We start from the raw sequence: 22,223 nt of genomic DNA, 5'->3' as shown, positions 1-22,223 counted from the left end.
GGTTCCCACTAACACTATCTTGATTGACTCCAGAGATACATGAAAGAGATGTAGCCATGAGCGGTGCTGCTAGGATGACCTAATCTGGATAGCCCCAGAAGCGTGCTTTTTGGTCTTCTGTAGTCTTGGTACCATTGTTGGCTTTTATTAATTATTACTGTCTTCAAAATATCTACAGTGTGCTGAGTCTCTTAATGTTTGCTGGGCAATGGCAGAGTGTTTCAGTGAGCTCCTTCAATCCTCATAATTGTATTGTAGGAGAGATACTATTATTCCCATTTTGCAGATGGAGACATTAAGGCTTAGAGATGTCCAAGAGGCACAGGGAGTGTGAGTATCAGGGATTTGATCCACAGTCTAGTCATCTGATCACAAAGTCTGTGTTATCTGCTTTGCACTGAATAAAAGTTCAAACAATAATGATACTATAATAAAACTATGTGTTTGAGGTAGAGAGGGCTGGGTATAAAAGACGACAAAGAGGAACAGCATCTTAAGGGAATTCCTGTTTGTTCCTCTGCTAGGAGGAAAGTTCTGGATCTCTAGGCCTCAGTTGCCTCATGAGTTGAGTGCCACATGAATGGGGAGGGGTGGGGACATTATGCCATGGATATTCACAAAGGTAAGTTAGGTTGTAGTTACCCAAAAGAACAGATACATTGCTATACCAGACATCTGAGTTCTTGTGGCAGAGGCAGAGTTGCTTCTAGGCTTGCCCAGCCAGAAGAGCTCTGGGAAATTGGTCAAGAAGACCTTTGCATTTGACCTTAACCAGAAGGCTGAGAAGCAGTTGATAGGACTTTGTACTTGATCTTAGCCAGAGGCTGAGGAGAAATGTAAAGAGGGTTCAAATGGTGTGTTAAGTGATCCCATACCTGCCAGGTCCCATTGGCTCCTATGGGATCTAGGAGAGCGCACACCAGCTGAGTCCCCAACCCCTTGATTTATTTAATTCTTTTCTGGTTTTTCTTGGCTCTACTCCAGGGGAATACGGAGAGAACGGTCTGGCAGTACCACTTTCGGACCTGGCCGGACCACGGAGTGCCCAGTGACCCTGGAGGTGTGCTGGACTTCTTAGAGGAGGTGCACCATAAACAGGAGAGCATCATGGACGCAGGGCCAGTTGTGGTGCACTGCAGGTGACAGTCCCCACCTCCTAGCATGCAGGCTTCACCAACCGACTCCAACCCTTGACCTGCAGAAAAAGTTAATCTTTGGTTGAGGCATGGATCAATTGCATTAAAGGATATTTCGACCTTAAAGTATATTTCTCATAGACCCTACAGGCCCGCCAGGTATTACAGTAATAGAATGGGGTGGACATGGTCCTTAGTCAGAAGGATCTCTCAGTCTAGTCAGTTTTGTTTGGTTCTCTCTCTCTCTCTCTCTCTCTCTCTCTTTAACTTAATTTTATTTGTTTTCCCCAGCCTTCCAGCTAGTCAGGATCTTGGTCATGTCTGCATACCTGGCATGTTTTAGGTTGACCTGGGATTTGAACCTGTGATTGCCCGTGTAGCTTCCAGCACTGTATATTAGTATGTCACTATCTGCATTGAAGCTGGACCTTTTTTTCTTTCTTTCCTTCTTTTAGTTTGCTACAGGGTGTGTGTACTTGCTTCAGAAAGAGAGGGAAAGTGAGAAATCACCCCTGAGGGGATAGCCACACCACAATCCCTTCTTCACTTTCCTCGTAGGATTCTGGGCATGCACGCACATGCCCAGTGTGATCTTCAAGCCACCAAGTCTGGGACTTGAACTGCAAAATTACCCATGTGGAATCTAGCCACCTTAACCTCCCCACCATCTGCTGGCCCTTATTTTCTTTTTTAAATGTAGTAATTTAGGATTCATCTTTTTGATGTGATTATTTTCACTTCTACCATGCAAATAAGATACTATTTACTTCAACAGATTTCAGTTGAAGCAGATCAAAGGCCCACACGGGCCTCTGACGGAAGCTGTGCTTTGGCCTCTGCACCAGAGGTTTTAACTACTGGTACTCACTCTTGAGCCTCAAGATTATATGGGAAAAGCTTGGTTTCCTAAATCTTTTTTGGAGGGAGATTGGTCCTCACTTTGTTGCCTAACTTGGCCTCAAACTTGTCATCCTCTGCCTCCCCTTCCTGAGTAGCTGGGATTGCACCTGCACGCCATCACACCTGGCTTGGTTTCCTATGTCTTACCCACGTGTTGGATAAGTAGATGTGTGTGAAACTTTTATTTGTTTAATTTTTGTAAAAGCTGCCATCTACTGAGAACTCGCTCTGTGCAAGCCTCTGAGCTCAGTGTTTTCCGTATGTTCACATTTGATCCTCACAACAACCACCTCTGACAGCACGCACTGTTCTCATTTCACAGATGAGGAAACTGAGGGTCAGCGAGGGTAAGGGGCTTGCATCCAGGTGTACTGTCTCCTGGAAAAACTGTCCTTCAAGTGTAGTTTGGGCTGACTCCAAAGCCCTATTGCTCTCTGCTGACATATTTTCAAATAGAAATTTAAAAATATCTTATAAATACTCCCCTAAACAGACATTGTTTCTGTCCATAGCTTGTTTTTAAATACGAAACTCTCTATGAATGACTCCGAAGTCTCTGCTTTTTGTCCTTTGCCCGCAGTGCTGGAATTGGCCGGACAGGAACATTCATCGTGATTGACATCCTGATTGACATTATCAGAGAGAAAGGTAGGTCATCTGGAGGACAAGAAATGGCAGCTCCTGCTTTTAGTTTAGGGAAGGAAAATGCTAGTGAGAATAGCCTGGGGGAGAGAATTGGAACATGAAGAAAATATTCACAAAAATCGAGCCTGAAAACTTTCATTTTCTTTTCTTCTTCTTCTTATTTTTTTTGGAGAGGTTTTTGCTACAGGGCGCGTGCACTCACCAGACAGAGAGAGACAGAGAGACAGGAAGCGAGAAATCACCCCCCCGGGGGATGGCCACGCTGCAATCCCTTCTCCTCCATTCTCCTCTCGGGATCTTGGGGACACACACTCACTCTCCTGGTGTGAGTTTTAAGCCACCGGGTCCAGGACGCGAACCGCAGTTGACTGCATGGGAGGCCAGTGGCATAGCCATTATGCTAACTCCTGGTCCCGAAAACTTTCATTTTCAATATGTTTGCCTGAGAAGAGAAGTGATGCTGTTTGAGTTTTTGGCGTGAGCAGAAGCCCAGAAGCTGTGGAGCCCCACCTGTGGCCTTTGGTGCATGCAGCAGTGGTCCCTACTTAATACCTGCATCCAGGGAGGCGTAGGGCTATTGGGCAGTGCGGGAATCCTGACCCCTGGCACTTTCTCCTGTACTCTTCCAGGATCATGGGTGCTGATCAGAAGTCAGAGCGCTGTAGCCCTTGGAACATCCGGGTAGCACATAACGACCAGATTTGCTTATCTCTGAGTCTGTGCATGAAACAACTTCAGCTCAGCTCTGAGTTTCTCCTGACACTTCGTGGTGTTTGCTTTGTAGGTGTCGACTGTGACATCGACGTTCCCAAAACCATCCAGATGGTGCGGTCCCAGAGGTCAGGGATGGTCCAGACAGAAGCACAGTACCGATTTATCTACATGGCCGTCCAGCATTATATTGAAACACTACAGCGCAGGATTGAGGAAGAGCAGGTACCCTGCCAGGCGGGGCTGGGTGCAGATTTTGATTGGCTTTGTGGGCAGGTTGGATATGCTCTCATTTGGAGCAGGAGCACAGGCTCCCTTAGACTCCTGTTATTACAGAGCGGGAAGTAAGTTCCCGACTGAAAGGCCTGTTTGGAAACGTCCCAACTTCACAGCTATGATCGATTGTTCAGTCCAGAGGAGCCGAGGGACGGGAGCCAGGTGTCATCCCGGCCCAGCTGATTGAGGCATTGCTGTGGAGAAAGGTCTGATTCTCCCAGACTCAAATGGTAGGCTTAGAACTCGAAGCCTTGAGGTTTCCAGCCTGTTCCAGGTTTGATTTGGGTGATGTTTACCATGATTATTTATTTTAAAAAAATAATAATTTTATTTCTTCTTCAGTTTGACGAGAGAGAGAGAGAGAGAGCAAGCCCCCGGGTCTGGGATTCGAACCATGGTCCCCTATGTGGGAGTTCAGCGCCTTAACCACTATGCCACCTGCCAGCCCCTACCCTGATTATCTCTTATCTATTTATTTAGAGAGATTTTTGCTCTAGGGTGCATGTGCTTGTTAGAGAGAGAGAGAGAGAGAGAGAGAGAGAGAGCAACAAATCACTCCACAGGGAGGATGGCCATGCTGCAGTCCCTTCTCCTCCATTCTCCTCTTGGAATCTTGAACACACACACACGCGTGGCCAGTGTACTTTTTTAAATGAAATGTTTGTAAGTTGCAAACATTTATGCCCCTTTGCCTCTAAATGCTCTGGCATGCATTTCCTAAGAATAAGCACATTCTTTTATACAACCATAGTACTATGATCAAAATTAGTAAATTGACATGATTATTTTTCTAACCTACAAACCACAATCAAATTTTCCAGTTTGTCCTATGAACACCCTTTATGTAGTCCAGGGGCACACCATGTATTTAGCTGTCAAGTATCTTTAGTCTCCTTAAATCTGGAACATTCCTCAGTCATTTATCTTCCATGATGACATTTTTGAAGAGTTTTCAGGCCAGTTTTTAATATTTGTTGATTTCCCCTCGATTTGGATTTACCTAAAGTTTTCCCTTGATTAGATTCAGTCATTTTTTTTTTTTTTTTTTTAAAGGCAAAGTTTCACCATGTTCTGGTCCTCCCACCTCAGCCTCCTGGGTCACTGGGATTACAGATGTGCACCAGAGTGCCCAGCCTTTAGGTTGGACCAGGAATCAAACCCAGATCCTGAGAGGAGAATGGAGGAGAAGGGATTGTGGCGTGGCCGTCCCCCCTGGGGGGGTGATTTCTCGCTTTCTGTCTCTCTGTCTCTGTCTGGTGAGCGCATGTGCCCTATGGCAAAAACCTCTCCGAAAAAAAAAAAAAAAGACATGGACCCAGTGACTTGATGCTTGTGCCAGATGCGTGTACATGCATGCCCAAAATTCCTGGAGGAGAAAGGATTGCGATGTGGCATCCACCCAACGGTGATTTCTCATTTTTTGTCTCTCTGGCAAGCGTCTGCACTTTATAGCAAAAATCTCTCTCAAAAAAAATAAAAGAAAGTGAATATTGATACTTTACTATTAACTAAGCTCTAGCGTTTGTTTGGATTTCAATGCTTTTCCCATGAATATTCTCTTTCTGTTGTAGGACTCGGTTCAGGATCCCACATGGAGTTTAGTCACCCCTCATCTGTGATAGTTCCTTAGTCTGTTCGTGTTTTTCATGACCTTGATGATTTCCATGGGTACTGGTCAGGGATCTTGTACGGTATCCCTCAGTTTGGATCTGTGTGAATCTTTCTCACAATTAGACGGGGGTAGTAGATTTGGGGGAAGGATACCCTAGAGGTGTATGTATTGTGTTCTCATCACTCAGAGTGTCAACATGGCTTGGTGATGTTAACCTGGATCGCGGGGGTTAGGTGGTGCTTGCCAGATCTCTTTCACTGTGCAGTTATTCTTTCTTTTCCTGTTCTGTTCTGTGGAGGCTTGTCATTCAGTGCAGACCGTACCCCAGGGAAGGGGAATTAAGCTCCAACTCCTGGAATGGGTAGTATCTACATAAATTATTCAGAGTCCTTTTGTAAGGAAGATTTGTTCCTTCTCCCCACTTATTTATTTATTGAATTATTTATGTCAGTATAGACCCATGTATATTACTTTATACTTTGGGCAATAATCCAATACTGTACTATTTATTTTGTTGCTCAAATTGGTGCAGCGTTAGCCATTGGGAGTGTTTGCGGGTTGACTCTGCTTTTGTTTTTTTAGCACTTCTTTACTTTCTGCCACTGAAAGATATTCTAGCTTCTTATTTTAGTTTTCCTGACCAGCCTTAGAATTAGCCATTTTTCTGTGATGCCCTGGTTCCACTTGTTGGAAACTGGTGTTTAGAAACCACATGTGGTTGTTGGGTGTGCTCATTGCTGATAGGTATCTCTGTCTCAAAATAGCAGACAGAAATCACAACAAAATAAAACCACAGATAAGGAGAACTACCATATATAATGTTTTTTTTTTCTTGTGCCATAGGGCCTGTGCTCTCACCAGAAAAAGACAGCAAGAGGGAAAGTGAGAAACAACTCCCCAGGGTAAATGGCCACACTGCAATTCCTTCTCTTTCATCCTCCTCTTGGGATTTTGGGCTCACATGCACATGTGCCTGGCATGATTTTCAAGTCGCCAGGTCCAGGATTCAAACCGTGATTGGCCACGTGGGCGTTCAGCACCTTAACCACCAGTCACTTGCTGGCCCTTCCCTAATTGTTTCTGTATCTGTCCATCTGTGTATGTATTAAGCTACCATGACTGACTCTAATCCAGCACCACAGGGTTCATTCTAGCCTTCCTTCTTGCTCATTTGCAACTTCTTTTGCTACAGGTTGAAACATGGCTCCCATGAACTATAGCTTGCTTGCTCATTTGTTCAACCCTGGTATACATATAAAGTTATTTCAGAATTGCTGACCTGTACTCCTGTGAAAATTGAATTTACCAACTAGGCAACGCTTCTTGGAAGGAAATGATTACATACCCCATAGGGAATGTCCTTTAAGCTCCAGGGTAGAGCCGTGAGCAGTATTCTCTTGAGTCAATAATACTATAGGACAGAAGTTACTTTTAAAAATTCTGTGACGAGAGAGCCAGCAGTTAGCGTAATGGCTATGTCGCTGGACTCCCACATAGTCGACTGCGGTTCGTGTCCCGGACCCGGTGGCTTAAAACTCACGCCGGGCGCGTGTGCGTGCGTGCCAAGATCCCGAGAGGAGAATGGAGGAGAAGGGATTGCGGTGTGACCATCCCCTCTGGGGGGTGATTTCTCGCTTTCTGTCTCTATGTCTCTCTCTGTCTGTCTGGCGAGCGCACGCGCCCTACAGTGAAAATCTCTCAAAAAAAAAAAAAATTCTGTGACGACAGCAGAGCCAGATAGAAATGCCACAGCACAGGCCAAACTTCAATTGTTGCAACTTAAACCGCCTGGTGAGGCGGTTAACATTCAACTGCTTCTATTTCATTAAACATGTCCTTTTTCTTTGGTGTTATTTTTTAAAGAAATGTTTGAATAGGGACCAGCAGTTAGCGTAATGGCTATGTCGCTGGACTCCCACGTAGTCGACCGCGGTTCGAGTCCTGGACCCGGTGGCTTAAGGGCGTGTATGCGTGCGTGCCCAAGATACTGAGAGGAGAATGGAGGAGAAGGGATTGTGGTGTGGACATCCCCCCGGGGGGTGATTTCTCGCTTTCTGTCTCTCTGTCTGTCTCTGTCTGTCTGGCGAGCACACATGCCCTATAGCAAAAACCTCTCCCCCCAAAAAAAATAATAAATAAGATTAAATAAAAAAATTTAAAAAAGAAGTGTTTGAATAGTTTTCATGTTCTGGACACTGAATTGATGCCGGGATATAACTGGGACAGGGTGTGGCTGTTGCCTTGTGGAACTCCAGGTTCACACACATAAACTCTGAGCTGCCATGAGACCATGCCCCATGTGCCCTATTTTGTTTCCCTAGACTTGTACTTCTTCACATAGCTTCCTGTTTTAGTCCCTTCCATTGCTATTAACAGAAAATACCTGCAGCTCAGTAATTTAAGAGAACAGAGGGGCTAGCCTGTGGCATGGTGATTAAGGTGGCTGGATCCCACATAGCCAACTGCACGGTTTGAGTCCTGTACCTGGCAGTTTGAAAACTTTGTCAGGTGTGTATGTATGCGTGCCCAAAAATCCTGAAAGGAGAATGAAGGAGAAGGAATTGCAGTGTGGCCCTCTTCCTTGGTGGAGGGGGTGAGTTCTCATTTTCTCTCTGTCCCTCTCTGGCAAGCACATGTGCCCTATAGCAAAGCAAAACAAACAAACAAAAAAAACCAAAAAGACAAGAGAATGGAGGTTATTCAGTTTCAGTTTGGAGGCCCAAGGTCCAGGGGCCACATCTGGTAAGGGTTTTCTCGTTGGTGGAGTATGAGGGCGTGCAGGGAGAGCACCACTATATCAGCCAACAGGAGTGTCGTTCCACCCACTTATCTCCTGTTCTCCTTCCCTCTCCTTGTAGAGCCACCAGGCGTCAGTTGTAAGGGCCCTGCTCTAATCATTTAATCACTCCCCAAGGTCCCGCCTTGTGACCCCATGAAAGTATTCAGTTTCCTCTTAACCTCTTCCCTTCCTACCTTCACAGCCAGATCTCAGCATGTGAATTTGGGGGATAACATAGCATTTCTTTGATGCCCGTGTTCCATTGGCAAGTGTTTTCACGTTTGTTCATTCATTCTTGCATTGATTAAAGTGGGTTGTGCCGTGTCCCAGGCCTTGTGCTGGATACCCGAGTATAAGTAGTCAGGCTCCTGAAATGGAAATAAATCCAGTGTGGGTGGAGCAGGAGAGGGAGTCGGGGACTGTTGAGTGTGATGGGTGGGATTTAAAAAGTAAGCAGAGGGGGACCAGCAGATGGCGTAATGGTTATGTTGCTGGATTCCCACATGGTCGACCATGGTTCAAGTCTTGGACCCAGCAGCTTAGCATACACGGGGTGCATGTGCATGCATGCCCAAAATCTCAAGAGGAGAAGGGGTTGTGGTGTGGTCATCCCCGCTTGGAGGTGATTTCTTGCTTTCTCTATTTCTGTCTGTCTGTGAGCACATGCATCCTATAGCAAAAAAATCTCTCTTTAAAAAAAAAGTAAGTAAAGGGGCCAGCAGGTGGCATGGTGGCACTGAACTCCCACATATCTGACCACAGTTCAAGTCCTGGACCTGGCGGCTTGGAAATCACACCAGGTGTGTGTACATGTGTGAGCATGTGTGTCCAAAATTACCAGAGGAGAATAAAGGAGAAGGGATTTCGGGGTGACCATTCCTGGGGGCGTGGTTTCCCACTTTCCCTCTCTGTCTTTTTCTGGTGAGCTGTGTGGCAAAAACCTTAAAAAAAAAAAAAAAAAGTAAGCAGAGACCAGATTTTTAACATAGGCCATATTAAAGACTTTATCCTCTTTTAGTAATATTTTTTGCTGTAGGGTGCGTGCGCTTGACAGAGAGAAAGTGCTATTTCGTATGAGATGATGAGGTGCCTTTGGAGCTGCGTGGACAGCCCCGCCTTTCATCCTTGGCTGTGTCTCAGTTAGCAGGGCTGTACAGCATCGCAGAAGGCTTGGTAATCATGCTATGTCATTGAATTTGGGTGAGAATCAATTTGAGATTAGGTCTCAAAAATGTATTACCCCCACTCCCTCAAAAACAAACAGCTTCTATCCCCTGAGAACTTTTCCTCATCACACAGCCTGGGCTGTTACCGTCCTGAGAGATGACTTCATTTGATTTGTGAATCCGTTTTATTTCTGGTTCTTCCTAAGTAAGCTAAAAAGCTCTGACATTTTTATGTTTTTTTCTTGGGCTACTTCGAGCCAGTGAAATAATTTCTATCCCATTTGTATTCATTATTCCTCATTAGAAAATTCCTTTATAATCACTTCATATAGAAATATTGATTCTGGGGCCAGCAGTTAGCGTAATGGTTATGTCGCTAAACTCCCATGTAGTTGACCGCGGTTCATGTCCCAGACCCAGTGGCTTAAAACTCACGCAGGGCGCGTGTGCTTGCGTGCCCAAGATCCTGAGAGGAGAATGGAGGAGAAGGGATTGCAGCGTTGCCATCCCCCCAGGGTTGATTTCTTGCTTTCTGTCTCTCTGTCTCTCTGTCTTTCTGGCGAGCGCACATTCCTTATAGCAAAAACCTCTCCAAAAAAAAAGAAATATTGATTTTGATTTTAAAGAAAGTATTGCCTAGGGAGGGGAAAATGAGTTATTTTTCAGTGGATATAGAGTTTTTCTAATACAAGACGAAGATGTTCTATGGATCTGCCCAGCCATGTGCTTATACGTAATATTATAGTGCACATTTAAACTTTGTTATGAGGGTAGATCTCATGTGTTTTTACCATAATATTTTTTAAATGTATTAAGTAAAAAAGTAACTTGACTCTGCAGTTTTTATTTACTATATATTTGAAATGTTTGTTTTTAAAATGCGTACGCTGTTTAAGTTTTAAAATAATGACTCGGCTAGTGGTGTGGTGGTTAAGGCAGTTGGATCCCATGTGGCTCACTGCACAGTTCAAGTCCTGGGCCCAGCAGCTTGAAAGAAAGTCTGAGCACATGTGTTTATGTGCCCAAAATCCTGAGAAGAGACTGGAGGAGAACAGATTGCAGTGTGGCCATCCCCCCTGGGGGTTGATTTCTCTCTCTCTCTCTCTCTCCCCTACTCTCTCCCTTTCTGGTCACTTTAAATAAATAAATAAACTAATTAATTTTAAGAAAAAGTTTTTATCTTAAAAAAAAAAAAACAAGAAACCAAACATACCAGGTAGTGCTGGGATTCCCTTTGACCTCCAGCTGCAGATCTGTCCCTCTTCTCTCCCCTGGATTCCCCAGAGCACTCACTAATTATACAGTCTCTCTTTGTATTTTATTTGTTTCTTGGTTTATATCTTTTAAAATATTTATTTGTTTTATTTAATTCCATTTGTTGTTATTATATTTTAATTTGATCAAAGAGAGACAGAGAGAGGGAGGGAAAGGGAAAGCGAGGAAGCAAGCCGCCAGGTCCAGGACTCTAACCGCAGTCGGCCATGTGGAGGTCCAGCGCCATTGACCACCACACCAGCTGCCGGCCCCATTGGTTTATTTTTAAAGTGTATTCATGGTAACATGTGCACGTGCACAGTGGGGCTGGGAGAGAGAGAGAGAAAGGACTAGGAATCCAAACCTTTGATTGACCACGTGACTTCTAGCACTGCAGGTCAGGATGGCACCAACTGCACCACAGAGACTGCACCTCTGTTTATATTTTAAATACAAATACAACTCTATAAACAACAGCCAGCATTGTTTTATAGGCTTACAGTGCTACCCAGATGGTATCCGCCTGTTTCATCGTTCTGTAGCTCGTGTTTCCTACTTGCCGTCGCTCGTGAAATCTGGGAAACACTCCAGTCCACGCACACAGTTTTTCTGCTCTTCACAGTCGTTCTTGTTTCACACACAAGCATATCACATTCTTGGTTCTGTGGACAGACGTTACTAAGAACCGCATGTCTCAGGTGCTCCTCGTCGGTTCATTTAGGATTATGTGCAAGGGTTTCTTGGGATGTAGGTTGTACAATATTGGCATGTTTACTAACTATGAACTTAGTACTACTTCCACTGTCTAATTCCCACAGGTCCGTCAGCATTCGATGTGGCTGCCCCTTCCTGCTCCTGCTGGTTTGTGCAATCCTGTAAGGAAGGCAGCATTATCTAATGACGCTCATTTGATGGATTTGACTTAAAATTTTTTTTTATTATTTATTTGTTTTTAGAGAGATTTTTGCTATAGGGTACAGGTGTCCGCTGGAGAGACAGAGACAAAGCGAGAAATCACTTCCTAGGAGGGATGGCCACGCCTCCACGCCACAATCCCTTCTCCTCTTGGGATCTTGGGCACACACACCGTGTGCCTGGTGAGTTCCTGGCTGCCGAGTCTGGGACTTGAACCGCAACCGCATGAGAGTCCAGTGACATAACCGTTACGCTATCTGTTTGTTGATGAGTTTAGGAGTAGAAAATGGTAACCGGTCATCTAACCAGGAGTGCTGCCACCTATTGGTCACTTTGCATCTGAGATGAGATTACATTCCTATGGTTTTCTCTGCTCTTTTCCCCCAGGGTATCATTAGAGCCAAAAATTAAGTTTTAGAGGTGCTAGGGTCTCTCCAGGGGTGAGAATTCAGACTGCTTTCACCGCATGGTGTATTTATAATGACAAGCTGAACTCCCTGACTATGTGCTTGGTCTATCAATATTCGCAAGGATGGGCCCAGCAGGAGGCATGGGGACTAACACATGGCCGACCACAGTTCGAGTCCAGACCCAGCAGCTTGAAAGTCACTCCAGGCGTGTGTGCATGTGTGCCCAGAATCCCAGGAGGAGAAGGGAAGAGAAGGGATTGCAGCATGGCCCCCCCCCTTGCGGGTGATTTCTTACTTCCCCTCTCTCTCTCTCTCTCTCTCTCTCTCTCTAACAAGCTCACGTGCTCTATGGCAAGAACCTAAAAACAAGAACTCGGTGATAACGTATCTCCCACCTGACCTCTTTTCTTTGGGGAGGGGAGGTGAAATACCTTGTTTTGTTTCTTTATTCCTTAACAAAGTTGTGGTCCCTCACATGTGCACTCTTCCACTTTTCAGAAGAGCAAGAGGAAAGGGCACGAATATACCAATATTAAGTATTCCCTAACGGACCAGACAAGCGGAGATCAGAGCCCCCTCCCGCCTTGCACCCCAACGCCACCCTGTGCGGAGTAAGTAGAGACGAAAGAAATGCTTTATACCCGAATGTTGTTCTCTAAAAGGCTTTAAACCCATAAAAACACAAGTCTTCATAGTGCCTGCACTCTGCTGACGTGTTACTGTTGCCATTGACCGACAGGTCCTAGGCATGTGTGTCTGCACCTAAACCAGATGCTGCTTCCCTGAACTGAAGGCTGATGTGCCAGGAGGGTTGTGTGGGGTGTAGTGTATCAGGCAGTGGTTCTTCTAGCAGTGGTTCTCCAAAGAATTGAACCTTTCTTTGGATGGGGTGAGGTTGCAGAGGAAGGTAGTAAGTTTCCCTATGATGTGTTCTGGTTCTTTGCTAAACAGATGTCAATAAATTGACTGTGAATGTGTCAGCACAGCCGTGATCTGCTAGCTTCTCACCAGTCAATAGAAATCTCCTTTAGGGATATTTAGGGGTTTAAACCAGGAGTCAGCACACGACAGCCCACAGTCTAATCTGGGCCATCACCTGTTTTCTGTAGCCCATGAATGGTTTTAAAGGGTTGTTAAAAAGGAAAAACAAGGAGGGACCAGCAGGTGGCATGGTGGTTAAGGCGCTGGACTTCCACATGGCTGACCCAACATGGTAGTTTGAGTCCTAGACCTGGCGACTTGCTTTCTCACTCTCCGTCTCTTTCTGGTCAAATTGAAGAATAATAAGGGCCAGTAGATGGAATGGTAGTTACATCACTGGGCCTCCACCTAAGTTACACTGCTACATGCATAGGTCTCATGTCCTTTCCAAGACTGTCGGCCTCGGGGGCTAGGAACTGGGCCTGCACCGTATCTGGTTCCCAAGGAACGCAGTACGTGCTTGAGGAATGCCTTGTAAGCTTGGACACATGGGCTGTGTTTTTGTAAATGTCTCCTTCCTTATGTCTCTTCAGAATGAGAGAAGATAATGCTAGAGTCTATGAAAACGTGGGCCTGATGCAACAGCAGAAAAGTTTCAGATGAGAAGACCTGCCGGAATGTCAGCACAGAATAGGTATTTAAAGAAAGTGCTCTGTTGGCTCATTGTTCATGAAATTTGTGACATTTCTTTTCATTGCTAGAGGGTGTGTACACTCGCCACAGACAGAGAAAGGGGACATGGTCGCAAGGCAACCCCTTTCCCTCCATTTCTCCATCTTGTTGGGATTTGGGGCATGCATACCCGTGTACCTGGCGTATTTTTCAAGCTGCTGGAGCTGGGATTCAAACCGCACAGTTGGCCACATGGGATCCAACTTCCTTAACCACTAGGCCACAGGGCAGGCCCATGGTATTTTTTGTTTATCTCCTCCATGATAGAGAGAGACAGGGTAGTAGGCCACCCCAGTGGGTACAGTGCCACCCCTAGCCTCAGCCAGCCAGCCAGTAGGCACACTATCTCTGCCTACCCAGCATGCACCAGGAGGTTCCAGGATGTGAACCTGGGGTCTTCCCATATGGCCTCAAAATCATGGAGTGTTACATTACTGATGTGCCATTGTGGCTGGCCAATTTGTGGCTTTTTTGGGGGGAGGGGGAGAGATTTTCGCTATAGGGCGCGTGCGCTCGCCAAACAGACAGAGACATACAGACAGAAAGCGAGAAATCATCCCCCCAGGGGAAATGGTCACGCTGCAATCCCTTCTCCTCCATTCTCCTCTCGGGATCTTGGGCACGCCTGCACACGTGCCTGGCGTGAGTTTTAAGCCACCGGGTCCGGGACGTGAACCACAGTCGAATACGTGGGAGTCCAGCAACATAGCCATTACGCTAACTGCTGGTTCCCAATTTGGGGCATTTTTAAGCAGACAAATAATTTGTGAGTGTTCGAGCAATGTGTGCCATAATTGTTTTTTCCTCCTCCCTATATTGCTTTTGCCAAGCTGGATTTATTAGTTCATTAAGAATTAAAATGAAATATAGAATTAATTCTGCAAGGGCTAAGACTGGCACTTACCTCCAGGGAAGCAGTTGATATTGGTGGTGAAGAGTGGGGATCCCCGTTCCAGCAATTTTTACGAGCGTGGGTTGCCCCAACCTGTGCTGGTGATGATCTGTAGGGATCTGGGAAGCACTGGGACACACCACAGCATGGATGAATGAGAGTCAGGATTCCAGAGTGATCAATGAGGTCGGCCTCTGGCCAGCTGTCACACGGGGTGCTGGTCACCTCGGACTCTTGACAGGGCCAATTCCACACCCCTCCCAACTCTGCTGCATGTCCATCTCTCGTATGTCCACTCCTTTCATGTCCCTTGTTAGAGTGTGACCCAGGTTTGTGATGTGTGTATGTATTTATTCAGTTCATGAGTGAGTCATAAAGACAGAAATATAGCACCCCAGCAGGGTCTTGCACTGTGATCTCTGCAGCAGCGGTAACCAACCCAGATTGTGGGCACATGCACCTGATGTAATCAAGCCGGTCTCTGAATGTGAGTCGGCAACTTTCTCATCTAGTCAGCCTTGCAGAGCATCGTGTTGACCACAGTGCCACCGTCCAGCCCCTCGTGTTGGTTTTAATAAGTTAGAAACTTGGGCCTGTTCCATAGTCTAGTGGATAAGAGAGCCACATCCCTCAGGCCATCCTACTTCGAATCCCGGCCCTTGCAGCTTGAAAAACACACTGGGCATGCACAGGGCCCAGAGTCCTGAAAGGATGGAGAAATAGTGAAGAGATTGTGGTGTGACCACATCCCATTGGAAGGGGCTTGCCTGCTTGCTTGCTTGCCTGCCTGCCTGCCTGCCTGCCTTCCTTCTCTTCCTTCTCTTCCTTCTCTTCCTTTCCTCTTTCTTCTGTCTCTAACAGTGCATAGGACCTCTGGCAATTAATAAAAGAAAGTTAGAATTTTATAAGAATCAGTGTTTCAGGTCGAAATTCCCATTTCAATGGGTAGTATATTTAAAAGTTTTAAATCTACTTTAAAGTAGCTTAATGCTTTGTCAAGCTTTAGTTGTATGTTCCTTAAAAGTTCTGATTTATTTTTTTCCCCAGATGTGGACTTTGACCTTCTCCCTAAAAAGAATAAGAACAGACACAAGAAAGTTTTTGTGAAGAGTGAATTTGGATTTGGAAGGCTTGCGTTGTGGTTGACTACCTTTTGATAAGCAAAATTTGAAACCATTTAAAGACCACTGTATTCCAACTCAACAGTACCTTATTTCCAGTAACTCATTTCCTCAGATAAGAAGAAATCATCTCTACAGTGTAGACAATGCTGTATTTTATAGAATTTTGTTTTAAATTGAAGAAGCAGTTAAATTGTGCTCTATATTTTACAGATTATAGGGATTCAAATATAGATAGGATGGGGATTTTTTTTTTTTTTGGTTTTATAACCTTAATTTAATTTTCCCCGTTTTTATGGAAGATGATGGGGCACTTGTAAGAAATGATTTGGGAAAATTAAGTAACAACATCCTGGAAGAGTGAGAACAATCTCATTTACCAAAGTGTAACCAGTAGTGGATATTTCATTTCGATGGCTTATTTCTGAGGGCTTAATGGTATTGAAGCCAGTGCCTGAGACTGTCAGAAGTTGCCTGTCTTCCTTTGCATTGGCATTAGAAAGTCATGGGGGAAAAATCATGGACACGTAGGAATTAGGATAAGAGGTGTGTTTTCTTCTTAGCATGTGACCAATTACCATTCAGCTGTTGACCGAAGACGTTGTGGTGGGAAAATGGTTGCCATATTTTCTTTGCATATGAGTAATTGTCTTGTATTTAGAATAAAAGGCATCTGTGGATGACCAGCTCTTTGGTTATCCGATGTCACTGACAAACTATCCCAAAACTTTGTGGCCTGAAACAATACCTCATTCCTTGCCCTCCCCGTTGTGGAATCTGAGCTGGGCTCAGTTGAGCTGTTCTGCTGGCCTCATGGGCGAGCACTCACGTGGTCAGCAGGTTGGCTGAGACACTGGGCTAGCTGGCTTCCCTCTGCACATAGTCCTCCAGGTCTTTCCTTCTCCGTGTGGTCCCACCGAGTGGCCTCACCAGCAGAATAGCTAGGCCTTTTACATGGCAGCTCGGAGCTCCCAAGAGCTCGAAAGCAGAAGTGACCAGACCTTCTTAAGACTTAAGCCCAGAAGTGTGGCAGCATCCCTTCTCTTGGCCTCTATTAAATTAAACAAGTCACAGCCCCAGCCCCGATTCAAGAAGAGGGTGTGACATGGAGGTGCCATTCACTGGGAGCCACCAGTCTAACAGACTGTCACAACTGGTGCCGTGAAAAACCAACTATAGTTAGTAAAAGTAGAAGCTGCAAATGACCTGGGGAAACTGCAGCTGCTTATCATAGCGGTTTAAGCTGAAAGTCAGATTGAGAAATACAGAGAGCTTTCAAGAAACTTCCTGAAGCAGTTCTGCCCACTCTGAGCCTGTTTTCTGACCCATCACTTGAGAAAACTGGTCTCAAAAGGATGGATGTATTTAGGGGGACAGACCATCTGAAAGCAGAACCCCCCCGTCATTGAGGTGCCCTGTAGACTCTGGCGAACGTGCTGCTTTCATAATGCCACTGGTTCTCGATAGGGCTTCACTCGCATGCACACACAGTCAGACTACAGTGAGAAGGGGCTTTTCTAAGGAAGTTTCCAATGGGATTGAATTAGCTCATTTTTGTTTTAGCCAAGCATTAAGATTTGCTAATGTTCTGCCTTAAGTGCCTTCTCCAAAGACATCCCTCTTTGCCTCGTGTGTTGAATCATCCTCCAGTGAGTGTGTTTCGATCACAGCATCATTGGTAGGCTTTTGTAATGGTGATACACTGTGGCAGCTTTGCCATGCTACCATGGTCTCCTTATTCAGATTCTTCTTACATTGGCACTTGAAAGGAAGGAATAGACCTAGCCCAGGGTGTAGTTCCTTCCTAAGGTCTCTTATTCCCTTGAAACCCTGAGATAGTTTGGGGAGCACAGTAGCTGCCATTTTCACAGACAAAATGTATATAGACCTCCCCACACCACTACCCGACTATCCATGGAACTTAGATTGGCTTCAGAACACAGGTGTGGCCTGAAGGATTCCCTTGTTAGACTTGTAATGACTACTGCCTTGTCAGATCTGTGAAGAGATTCCAGTTCAGTATTTGCAATGAGGATCTTGAATCCTGTTCTTTTGATCACATTGTCACATTGAATCTTTCTCCATTTTGCTTTGATTTTGTGGTAATGTTTTGACTCTAGACTCTGAGGGCCAAGTATTTCACCAGCATACAGGGGTTTGATTGTACAAGTGGATCTGCTACATTCATGTCTCCATCCGTGGCTGAAGATCAGTTGTTTTTGCACTTGGAACAGAAATACCTGATCTTGGCTGCTTTATTTGTTTACAAGACATTGATTTCATTCATATTTCCCTCCACAAAGTCAGCAAACTATTATGTTGCTATGTAAAAACAAAACAAAACAAAAAGCCGAGAGATTGATATAGTCCCTAGGTTGGGAAGGTTTGTGTGTTTGGTAAAAGTGATCGCAGGTTCTCAGATGAGGTTATTGTACAAGGGCTGGAATCAGGCAGAGGGGCGGGGGAGATGGGGGAAGCTCAAGGAGGGAATTTTAAAAGTGGAAATGAATGTTCCCAAGAGGTGGTTTCTGAGGAAGTCACAGGCCAGGAGCCAGAGCAGTCAGTAACAGGTGAATGAATCGGGCTACCTGGGAAGTAGATAGATGCGTGTAAGTTCTGAATTGCTGGTAGACATTAAATATGCACAATATCCCATAGCTGGCTGGGTATTTTAAAATTATACATGTAGGATTTTATATTAGAATGAAGAAATTATCTGGCACATGGTACTGGGGTTTAAAACAATTTTTCAGAGTTTTATTATTATTATTTTTTTTAAATAAAAAGGCACCTCATGTCCAGTGTATGGCCCTCTATAAAATACGGTTCTCTCTCCCATGGAAATTGTTGACTTTCACATGTGGCTGCATGGGGATGAGAAAACAGACGTAGGACTTTCTTGGTGTCTGTATTCTTTACAGCACCCAGTTGTTTTAGAACAGCCAAGAAATGGTCAAGATCATTTTGGGGGGTTATTTTACTAGGGATTTTAAGAACATACTGTAACATCTTGGGGTATTTCTAGTTCAGAGAATGTGGAAAGCTTTGCAGTTGTGAAGTGTTTTGTTGTAGATTAGTAATCCATACGGGAAACCTAGACTGTAGGCCTAAATATAAACCCAGTGCAGTTTTTGTTTTCTCTCTGTCTTTGGGGGAGTGAAGTTTTCTATAGCAAAGCACATGGCCTCCCTGATTGCAAGATGCCTTTATTAGGATCTGTATTAGCCCTTTATTCTGTTGAAATCTTTTTCCTTCTTGCTTTTAAAAAATAAGTTCCAAAATACAGTCTGTTGTATCTTCCATCACTAAAAAGTTTGTTCTTTTCTCACTACGGGCAGTTCACACAAGGCAAAAATATTAAACAGTTGGTTTTAGTGTGTTGTATAACTTTGCTGTATATCGAACTAATTTTTACAAGTTTTCATCCTAAACCTCAAATCATGTAGTTAATAATTTGCCTATTTATGACCTAATTGTGATTCTTTTATTAATAAAAGCTAATGGAAAAAGGATCCTTTATTAAGCTGAAAAACTAGTCCTACATTTAATTTTTCTGCAGTATATGAAGAAGTATTGTACCAGAGTATTAAAAGATATGTAATATTTTATTGATAAATCTATCCTTTAAAAGGAATACGTTTTAGGATGTCATCATTTTGATGTGAATCATGTAAATGTTGATAATATGCTGTTTATTATACATTTAGTGTTTCAAGAGAGTCACTTAATTGCCTTTTTGCCCACGTATATTATGTAGTCTATTTGCAATTGTTTTTTAAAAATGACATTAAAAGAATAGTTTATGTAGAAGAACATTAGTGGATGTGTCTCCCCACCTATATTTATGGGTGTTAGTTCAACTGCTTTGCTAGTTGCAAAGCTGTATTATCAGAGTAAAAATGTCTTTGTAAACTGTATGGAAACTAAAAATTAGGAATAAAACAATTTTCTTATATTATTGTATTTATCATTTACTTCATCAGAAATGTCCAGGAAAAAAATGGGGTTATAGGTCATTCAGCCTCTCAGCACTGCAAAAAGTTGACATTTCGCAGCTTCTATCTGGAAGGTGAGTTGGAATGCAGAATAAACGGATCAATTCCTTAGGAATTCATTGTTTGCCTGCTCTATGAATAACTTTAGGAGATAGGAAATTCTATTTGGAAGAACTTAGGAGTTCAGGGAGAGTAAAAGGTATATCTGTGTAAAATATACAGGAAATGACTAGAAAACACACAACAGAAATGATGGTGGGGATTTGAAGTGAAGATAGAATAAGGGATGTTTCTGGGAAGGGTGAATTATGTGCTGTAGGACATCAGCTCTTCCCTTTAGAGTATTTAGGCTACATACAAACAAGGCTACTGGATTGATCTGCTGTATTGCTAATAACAAACACCTGAATCTAGGTGACTAATAAACAATAGAGGTATATTTAGCCTGTGGTTTTAGAGGTCTAAGGTCCAGGGGTCACATCTGGTTAGGGTCTTCTAGCTGCTGGGTAATATGGCAAGACAGAACAAGCACAGAGCCTGTGTCTGTATCCATGTCCTAGGGCTGTGTGGAATGCCAAATTGAAGACTGATGAGTTCTTGGCAAATGAAGTCTCTAAGCAGAATGTAGAAGGAGCTTTACTGTTACCTTGAACTGCTTGCAGTACATGAAAGAACAACAGATGACTTAAAGATAGAACTGATCATTAAAAGGGAAGGAGAAAGGAAATTTTTGGAAAATTCACAGCCTGACTGTGTTTTGCAGAGATTACTAAGACTGTGGCCAAGCAACTGCTTGCTAAAGAGGTAAGCCTACATAAAGGGAGCATGGAATAAAAGCAAGTAGCAGAGTTGTTCGACGTAATGGGGGAAAGTCTCCAAGGGCACTTCAGAGATCTTCAGAGTTGCCCCTCCCATCACAGGCCCAGAAACCTAGGCGAGCAGAATGGCCCAGATGAGCTTGTTGTCCTTTGCTGCCTGAGGACTCTACAGAGAGCCCCCACCAGCAAGAAGACCCTCACCAGATACAGCCCTTTGGTTGGACCTCCAAAACCGTGAGCTATATATGCCTTTATTCTTTATGAACTACCCAGTATGGTGTTCAGTTGTTACCAACAGGAGAACAGACTAGCACAGCCATTTTTGTGGACAACAGTGTACACTGACAGACAGAAAGAAATCATTTTATAAATAACAAAGCAGGAAGTTATTTTCTATGGTAAACATAAGGATTTGGATTACTTAATTATATTATATAATGCCATGGCCCTCCTCTTGGTCTAAACTGAGTTATTTAATGCATACAATCAAATAGAGCTGATGTAATTGGTTAGATCTGTCACCGACCCATTAAAACATGCAGCCCCTTTGAAATGCCAGATACTGCCCTTGTGCTAGGCACAGGATGAGCAGCAACCAAGACAACCCAGCTCATTGGCTGTCTACTGGGGGAGCCAGGCCTTGCACAAGTCAGAGGCAGTAACTGTCTTTGAAAATTCCTGGGGCTAAGTCAAAAGACAGAAATTAGACAGCTAGTTCTAAATGGGATGAGAGTCATGGAAAGGAGCTGAGTAACTCAGGAGTATGTAACCTTTCACAGGAATACCTCCACTGGGTTCAAAACCATGGCACTGTCTGGTGTTTACCCTTTGGGGTTTCAGACAAGGTGCTGTACCTACTGTTGGCCTGGAGATGCTCATTCCACATAATCCTTCCTGAGATCTTGGGTTGCACATTAGAAGGCTGTCTTGGGGCCAGCAGGTGGCATAGTGGTTAAGGCATTGACTCTCACATGGCCAACTGTGGTTCAAGTCCTGGATCTGGCAACTTGGTTTCTCTCTTTTTTTTCCTCTTTCTCTGTCTGTCTCTGGTCAAATTTAAACATAATGATAATAAATAAAATTAAATAATCTTTTTAAAAAAGAAGATTGTCTTGTCCATAAGCAAGTAAAGAACCTTTCTATAATTCTTACAAGAAAAATCCCTGAGAAAAATGTGTTGATTAAAGCAGGAATCCCTGCAGTAAGTCAGCCATGGACAGAGCTAAGAGTTTATTCAGCGTGAACAACTTGTAGATGAAAAACGCTTCTAGTAATTTTGACAAAGTGGTTAAGGTCCTGGACTACCACATGGCCAACCACCATAAGTCTTGGACCTGGCGACTTGCTATCTCATTTTCTCTCTTCTTCTCTGTGTCTGATGAGTACACGTGCCTTATAGCAAATTAAAATAATAATAAATAAAATTAAATGATTCTTGCCATAGGACAGGCGTCACCATGCCCCTAAGTGATTCTTAAATAAAATCCATACAGAAAAAAGTAGCCTGTGAGGAAATACTGACAGTAATCATTTTCAAAGCAAAATAACTAGTAAAAATAAATTTTTAATTAAAAAGAAGAAAAACGCTTCTAGTGCAGAACCTCCTTTGGTGTCAAATTGTGTGTGACTTTGAATCCATCCATTCTCTTTGACTCTGAGGGGTGGTAAAAGGGAATTGGGCCTCAGTAAATGGTTTTATTGCAGGTGCTGGGTTTTTTTTTATTTTTATTTTTTATTTATTTTTTGATTTGCTATATGGTGTGTGCACTTGCTGGAGAGAGAGAGAAAGACAGAGAAAGAAAATGAGAAATCACCCTTTAGAGGGATGACCCCTCTGCCATCCCTTCTTCACTCTCGGGATTTTGGCATGCACACGTGCCCAGCATGTTTTTCAAGCCGCCGAGTCCAGGACTCTTAACGGAAGCAGTTGGCCATATGGG

General features: G+C 43.9%; 1 protein-coding gene across 3 annotated transcripts in view; it reads left to right on the top strand.

Moving 5' to 3' along the window:
* Positions 1–18,398, top strand: part of PTPN11 (protein tyrosine phosphatase non-receptor type 11) — an 84,246-nt gene extending 65,848 nt beyond the window's left edge. For 2 of the 3 annotated variants that reach the window (XM_014587644.2, XM_027771635.1), the window contains exons 11-16: positions 973–1,139; positions 2,617–2,684; positions 3,466–3,617; positions 12,303–12,415; positions 13,319–13,419; positions 15,397–18,398. In XM_014587644.2, coding sequence (XP_014443130.1) covers positions 973–1,139; positions 2,617–2,684; positions 3,466–3,617; positions 12,303–12,415; positions 13,319–13,388 — 570 coding nt within the window. In that variant the 3' untranslated portion in view covers positions 13,389–13,419; positions 15,397–18,398. The remainder of the gene's footprint in view (positions 1–972; positions 1,140–2,616; positions 2,685–3,465; positions 3,618–12,302; positions 12,416–13,318; positions 13,420–15,396) is intronic. The other variant, XM_006147970.3, reaches the window with a different exon arrangement.
* Positions 18,399–22,223: the final 3,825 nt, after the last annotated feature.

This window comes from Tupaia chinensis, unplaced genomic scaffold (genome assembly GCF_000334495.1).
Source record: "Tupaia chinensis unplaced genomic scaffold, TupChi_1.0 Scaffold000226_1, whole genome shotgun sequence".
Taxonomy (NCBI): domain Eukaryota; kingdom Metazoa; phylum Chordata; class Mammalia; order Scandentia; family Tupaiidae; genus Tupaia; species Tupaia belangeri.
The sequence above is the reverse complement of the archived record's forward strand: the minus strand, read 5'-3'. Positions and strand labels throughout refer to the sequence as shown.